Source organism: Coenobita brevimanus, chromosome 14 (genome assembly GCF_032717465.1).
Source record: "Coenobita brevimanus isolate Jiangsu-jjx chromosome 14, ASM3271746v2, whole genome shotgun sequence".
NCBI lineage: Eukaryota > Metazoa > Arthropoda > Malacostraca > Decapoda > Coenobitidae > Coenobita > Coenobita brevimanus.
This window is the reverse complement of record NC_136967.1, coordinates 3,184,775-3,192,663: the sequence shown is the minus strand read 5'-3', so window position 1 is coordinate 3,192,663 and position 7,889 is coordinate 3,184,775. Positions and strand designations below refer to the sequence as shown.

Genomic DNA, 7,889 nt, shown 5'->3' with positions numbered 1-7,889 from the left:
CCAATCCATAAGGGGTGAATGGACAGTCACAAGAGGCTATTCCAAAGCTGAATGAAATTGTCTAATGGTAACAAGAATGAAAAAGTTAATATCACAAACTAAAAGGTCTAAAGCATTCATTCTAAGCCTGGGATGTCAATTTGCCATTGTGCAGCAGTAAAGATCAGTGGATCCAGGCAGAACTTGACAGTGAAGAAGAAGCTTTGGAGAGCACTCTAGTGGTGAGTGGGGGGTTATTTTTAACTCAGCCAGCACGAGAAGAAAAAAAAAAAAAAAAAAAAGCTGGATAAAATTGCAAAAGGGTAAGAAAAATGAAAAAATACACCATTGTATTTTTGAAGGAGTGCGGGGACTGAAGACTGCTGGTCTGGGGCTGATATTACTCAGATGAACGATTCCCAGGATTGTTGTATTGTAAGATAAAAGGCTGGCTGCCATAGTCTCTGTGTGTGTCTCTCTCTCTGTTCCTTACTATATATATATATATATATATATATATATATATATACAATTTTTTTTTTTTTCCATAAGTTGAGCAAGTTACGAGACAAAGGAATTACCATACTGAATGGCTTAAACACACACACACACACACACACACAGAAAACCAGTAGTTTTATCATAGCGCGAAATTCAAGTTCCTGCGTAAGCAATGAAGATTTAGGCAAGAACTTATCAGGCTTTTGTAGTATTTCAACAGCGTAAGGAAACTTTAGACCTGCTGGACTGTACACAACTAGTGCTCTTTACGCCAGCCAATCCACTCCTCATAGCTCTAGACGCTCAAGGACTCTACATACTCCATGTTATAATCTGGAAGCTGTAATTAGGGATGCAGGTGCTATAATAGTGGTGGTTAAGAACTAGTGATATTCTGATACTCTATTTGCTTCTGAAGGTCTTTCCATTGAAATCTTTTAGTGGCAGCAAGAAATGAGATATAAAAAACTGCACTGTATTGATAAATTTGGTATTTTAAAAATGTCATTGTTCTGAGGGTAGCCTACTGGAAATTGCTTATTATTCCTTCACTACGAGGTCTCCCCAGCGCTAAGCATAAAAAGTGAAAGTAACAAATAGCCTGTAAGATTAGCAAGACGACGAGAGAGAGAGAGAGAGAGAGAGAGGTGGAACGGAGATTTCTCACCACAAAATATAACCGCGTGCCTGCAACAAGAAGAGAGAGAGAGAGACAGACAGAGACAGAGACAGAGAGAGTATTGCAGAGGTAAATTAGTTTTGGTATTCGGCCAAATACGGACAATACTTTTTCGTAATTCCGTCCCTGGTGTTTGTGTGCATGATTATGGGCACTGATCTGGGAAAATACCAGTGTCGTCGGCACACTATTAAACGCTTCAGGAAACATCGTGCATCTTTTATACGTAACGTTTATACCTATAGCTTATATGAATACCATTATTTCAGTGTTTGTGAGTAGACATTGAGTAACTATAAATAAACATTCAGAATACGCAACCAGTAACTGTCTAATGCCTCTGAGAAACTTGATGATTAATTACACTTATCATTAAGAATACACACTCATTAATTCACTATCAAATTTCAGGATATGTCATTAGTCCTGTATATACCACGAAAATACACCACATACAAGCATCCTAAGTACACAACGATTAGTACAAAATGACTAACCAAACATAGACATTCTGAATCCAGAACCAGTGAACCAACTGCTATGCATACCACACATTCTACACACACACACACACACACACACACACACACAGTATAAAGTAACCATCACCATTATATAATACTCAGGACCAAATAAGCTACAATATACACATTCTGCACACACAATCATCAACCCAGTAATTCACAATACCGCTACATTGTTATCATTCTCGTAGGCATGAACCCCGTCCCTGCTACGTTCCCCTTCCCTCTCTCCTCCTCTTCTCCCCTTACTTCTATCCCCTCCTCCCTTCCCTACGTTCCCTTTCTCCCCTACCCCCCGTCCCATCCCCGCTCCACCTTGCCCCACTCCCACCCCCGCCAGGACAGCCTCATATAGCAGTGACCTTTCTCCCCTTGCAGATTATACCCACCCACCCACCAGTCCTCCGGAGCCCCTGCAAGAGAGGAGGGAAAAAATGGCTAACGGCGAGAGACCAGTGCCAGGATCACCTTGCCCGAGGCCTGGTAAATGCTGTTCCTTTTTTCTTTCCTGCATTTCGTACTTTTTTTTTTTTTTTTTCTCCTTTTCCTTCACCTGAACAAATCGCCTTGCAGTAACCTGAATGAAGTGTCCCAGATGAGGCTTTGATTTAACCTCGTAGAAGGGAGGAACTTCCCATTGTTAAATAAAATTGTCTAGATTCGAGGTGTCATAAAAGAAAAAAAAAAAAAAAGCTGAAACATTCCCCTCTCAAGAGTTTAGTGCAGCAAGAGCAAATGCCACACATGTATATAAAGTTTTTGTTATCGTCCTTTTCGATGAAGGCTGTTTGGTTTAGCTGATACTTTAGTGACACATGATGATTTTGTTATGTGCTTTACTCTTCTAAGGAAAAAAAAAAAAAACACCCTGTCCCATAATACTCCTCTCGTAGCTAAGGAGAGTTATAGTGATCCAGAATATTCAAGGGCACGAGACAGACCTACTTTCCTGGCAGCATTTTACATATTAAAACCTTCAGGCACTTTTAGATGGCTTGATCCTTTACGCTTAAGGTACGGTCTTCACCCATGATTTGAGTGCTCTAGCTTTTGATCATTTCATCTATCTATTATTTATCGATTTATTTTTTATCTGTTTATTTATTGCCTCCTCTTTATGCATACCGTCAAAAAATATCAGATTATCCGATACTAGACAAGACAAATATTCAATTAATTAAGTCAAACTCATGACCACTAGCTTGACGACAGAAGAGAGATGTGGGCCAGCGATACGAAAACAAACCCATCTTCTAATCATTTGATCCATCCTTTAATCCATCCTCTAATCCAATATTGCCCTATCAGTAGCGTAGGGACCCGGGGCTAGGCTACTATGTTTAGATATTCACTGCAGGGTGAATGTGAGTGATTGCAACATTATGTAAACAATAAATGCCCATCATTCCCGTATGGACCCGGTATGTCTGTTTAGAGAGCCTTAACTCGCTAAGCACCAGGCATCACTAAAACACACACACACACACAAGCAAGCCGAAAAAAATCGCAAGTCCTGATTATTCCTCCTCTTTCCGAAAATCATCGTGACCTGCCAAAGATAAATGCGAGATTTAAAAAAAAAAGCAAAAAATAAAAATGCTGCAAGTGACATTATGAGGTGGAACACTTTCACTCTCGCATGGCACTCAGCCAATCTTTTTGCCTTTTTTTCTTTTTCCTCTAATATTTCCCAGCGAGTCATCTTAACTATTGAACCAGCCATCTTGACAACAATGCGCATGCGTCCTCAGTGCAGGCGAACCGGTCATGCGGACGCTATTGTACGCTCATCAAACTTTTTTTCTTTATTCTTTTTCTTTTCCATATATTGACTATAAACGCCACGACCTATCACACACACACACACACACACACACACACACACACACACGTAATAATATTTAAAAACAAGATATAACGGTGAGCGGGACATATTTGTATGAGACACAACAGATGGCCAGGGAAAGCAACAGACTGGGTAACAACTGATTCAAAAAGACCAAGAGCAAGACCAGCAACCAGGCTAAAAAAAAAAAAAAAAAAAAAAAAAAAAAATGACATCAGGAGACATAGGGCCCAGACAAAAAACAAAGATCAAACGTCGTAGGAAAAAAAATCGTTGCAGATCTTAGGGTTCGGGAATGGAAAAAAACAGCACAAGACGTCTGGGAAAGGCCTATGTTTTGCAGTGGAATGTGTGTGTGTGTGTGTGTGTGTGTGTGTGTGTGTGTGTGTGTGCTTGAGGTCCAACAGTCCCCCTAAGTGCCACACATCTTCACATGTCATCTCTCGGGTGCTAATGCCCACCGCTCGTATTAAATACATTGCTAGATTTGTTTGTCAGGACAGTTGTAGTGGCATTAACATGATTTTCCTTTTTTACATCTTATTTTTATATTTAAAGGCTGGTTAGTCTCATAGAAAAGCAATGAAGTCTGTTTTAATGAAATTCAAATAGTCAAACTGTTCCCTGCCGCAGCCTGAGAACGAACTCGCGTCCTTTCGTGTAAGAGATCACTTCTTTAACCACTTGAACATCATCTCTTGCCACAATGCTATTTACCTCTACACTGCCGTAGTTCATTTTAGGTTCAAAGCCTCCTGACGGTAGCAAGGATAAAATATGAAAGTCGTTATGGCTGTGGAGTAGGTGATAAGAGATCGTTTTCGGCCCCTTCACTCATGAGGGTGTCTTTAGCTGAATAAAATCGTCTGGCTGTAGCATATATTAAACAGATGTATTAATCCCTATAACCTTTAATTCTCTCTCTCTCTCTCTCTCTCTCTCTCTCTCTCTCTCTCCCCGGAATATCGTGGGAAACAAAAGAACACGATTTTAATTTCTCGCCTTCACGTTTTCAAAATCCAACCGTATTTAATTTCCAGCCCCTTCAGTGCGACGATGTATTTATTTTATTTATTTATTTATTTATTTTTAACCTGCAGACTATTTTATTCAGCTGAGGGAAGACTTTTCGTAAAGGGGGGGGGAAGCTCCATCATCCCATTAAAAAAAAAAATAAGGGTTGGAAATTATTCTCGTCGGTTAAGGAGGCCCCTTAACACCTCTTCCTTAGCGATTTATTTTTTGGATATAGCTGGTTAATATCTTATATGTTATTTATGCAGAGTATGGCGAGATTGGAAGGATTTTTGCTACTCAGGACAGTAATGTGTAATAAAAATGAATCACTTAGGGAAAACGTGTTAGTGACCTTCATAAACAGACGAGAATACCCGCCAAAGTCTTTTTATTTATTTATTTATTTTTTTGTTATGACCAGACTTACTATTTTTTAACCTTTGATGCGTAGATATTAGTGCTCTATAGTTGCTTATTTTCCCCACTCTACGTAAAGTTATGCTATCGATAACAATCACGGCTTCATGTTTATAATTTTCACGAGAGTTTTAGGGCTGGCCATAATGCTGACTTCCAAAAATTTTAAAGGAACGTGGTAACATCTCAGGCGGGGATAAATAGGTAAGGGAGAGGTGTCAGGAAACTGCCCAGTATGCGAGACTGCTGCCCAGAGAGAGAGAGAGAGAGAGAGAACGATATACGCTGAAGCCATTAGTTTTTACCTTATCTTAATATATTTGTATTATAAGGTAAAATTAATCGAAAAATATATGCACGCACACACACACACACACACACACACACACACACACACACACACACACACACAAAACACTAGTATTGCCCATCAGTCGTGAACAGAGACAAGGGGGAAACATATCTTGTCCAACAGTCTGACCGGCTCCAGGAATGAACTCGAGTCTCCTTGATACGAGTCGGATTATTCTACCACTGCACCATCAGCGGCTGACGAATATTGTATTCTAGATGGCACTGCGCAATTCTTCCTAAGCGATTTATTTTGCATACAACAGTCTCCTGCATGTTATGTGTATCATTTCAGTATCTGTGTAATTTACGTAGGTAATGTGCAAGACGACATGCAGGTGTGTGAAGAATAAATCGCTTGGAATGATGTTGCGAAATAATAATAATAATAATAATAAACTATAATAATGATAATAATAATAATAATAATAATAATAATAATAAACCACTTAAAATCCGACTTCTAAACAAACAGGCCTCTTCACTCCTTTTCCTCCTCCCTCTCTCGTTTCCCACCCGAACGGACTGGCGTTTTCGTAGCCCTGGCTTGCCTTGCAAGTTGCAAGGCCTTCATCACTGCATCTGCGATTCTGCGACTGCATGATCAGTGCGCTCTTGTCAGCCGTGGGGAGAGGAGGTCTGTTGCGTCGCTCCGCTCTCAAGGCGGCTCCACGCGTTGTGAGATGCTGGCTGGGCCAGGTAGAGCGTTGACATTCTGAGCTCCACCCTTTTCCCCCGTCCCTTTCTATCCTATTCTCCTCTCCTCTCAACGGTTTTCAGTGCCTGTGGATTTACATTTGGGATTACATTAGTGTGTGTTTTAGTGTGGTGATAACTCTGACGTACAAACATACTGTCTGGAAAACTATATGCTTTGGTGGAGTTGATGTACGATAGTGTTGGCTGACAATGTAAGATAACTTTTAGCGCCAGACGTACGATACATAGGCTCCGACAGTATGTGCATCCTCGACCTCTTCCGCCTTCAGATGGAAGTGCGTGTCAAGAAGAAGAAGGAAGGATACTACCGTCGAAACAAGGTCCTAAATTCCAAGAACCCCAGCCTCTCGTCCATCGGGAAACTGAAGAACAAGAAGCAGAAGCAACTGCGGACGAACTGTCTAAAATGCCGCCCCAGATCCTCAACCTCGTCCACCGCCTGCATGAACCCGGCTTGCGATGTGGATCCTTCGGAGTGGGGAGGCAGCAACAAAGTCTCCCCTTACGGAAGCGTCAAAACCCAGTCTACATTATTTACTGAAGACTGCAAAGTGGCCTGTTTGTGCCCAGACGACGAGGGGGAAAACGGACGGGGAAACAAAGTCGGGAATTTTATCGAGATGGACGACTTGGGGAAGGACAATCTCGGTTTCGTGGGTGACGTTGGGCTGAAGTGTGGCGCTGGGACTGTGAACCGCTGCAGCTTCCTCAACAAGTACAGGAAGCGGCTGAAGGAGTTGCAGATGGAGGAGGAGGCTCGTATGAACGCCAAGAACAAGAGCAAGAGCAACAGCAACACACTGAAGAAGAAGGCAGCCCTCACCGTGGCCAAAATCATCTCCGCTAAGGATTCTACCGTGATGCCGGATCCTGACAGGTAGGGCGATTGTTTACATTTATTACTCTTATAATATAATTTTTTTACACTAACCTTTCCTAAATATTTCTTCTCTCCATCATCATGAATGCTGGGTTGTAGGAGTACATTTGCACTAAAATGAGATGCTTATCATGAAGAAATGCTATGGAAAGGATATAGAGCCGTAGTATTGTGTTTGCCACTGAGTTACATGAAATAAGCGTAAAAAATACGAAAATCAGGTCCAAATTAGAGTAAAAAGTGTATAATGGGAACTGTTATTATTATTACTGGATCAGCCATCAACATTCAGCATATTTTTGGTTACGTTTGCACTTATTTGGGTTTGTTTATTTACGTGGACACTCGTTAGTACTTCCCCCAGTTTTATATTTCCCTGTAACTATTTCTGAATACTTCTCACCCCATATATTACTAGGGAATATGGTTAGGATGATGATGTTAAGTACTTGTTAGGTTACGTCAGCTTTGGTTAGGTTAATTAAAATCCGTTATGGTTGTTAGGTTAGTTAAGGTGGAGTTAGGTTGGCTCTGTTGTGTTTTGGTTGGTCATGGTTGTGTCAGGTTATCAGTTATGTACAAAAGGTTAGTTGTAGTTGTGTTAGGGTAAGTTAGGTAAGTTATGGTTAGGTTGGGTGAGTTATGGTTTGGTAGGATCGAGACGAGAAAGGCCAGACTAGGCTGGGTTAGAAGATTTGATTGCATGGTTGGGTTGGATTGGGTTGGGTAAGGTTTGGTTAGAGCAGGTTAAGTCCAGTCATAGTTTTGTTAAGTCAACTTGAATGTGGTTGGGTTAATGTTAGATCTAGTATGGATAGAATAAATCGGTTGTGAATAGGTTAAGGTTTGGTTAGAACGGTTGTCAGAAATCGTCACATCCACCCAGCCCGCATCATTCTATCTAGTCGTTTTTCTGCGTCATGGATTTTGCGTCTTGGATTTTTGTCTGGTGGTAAATCTTTAGTGCCAGGGAGA

General features: G+C 41.0%; 1 protein-coding gene across 1 annotated transcript; it reads left to right on the top strand.

Annotated features, from left to right (window-relative positions):
- Positions 1-6,273: 6,273 nt before the first annotated feature.
- On the top strand, positions 6,274-6,915 carry LOC145417865 (uncharacterized). Its single transcript, XM_080286486.1, has one exon. It carries the CDS (start codon positions 6,274-6,276, stop codon positions 6,913-6,915), a length of 642 nt encoding a protein of 213 aa, XP_080142612.1.
- The last annotated feature ends 974 nt before the right edge of the window (positions 6,916-7,889 follow it).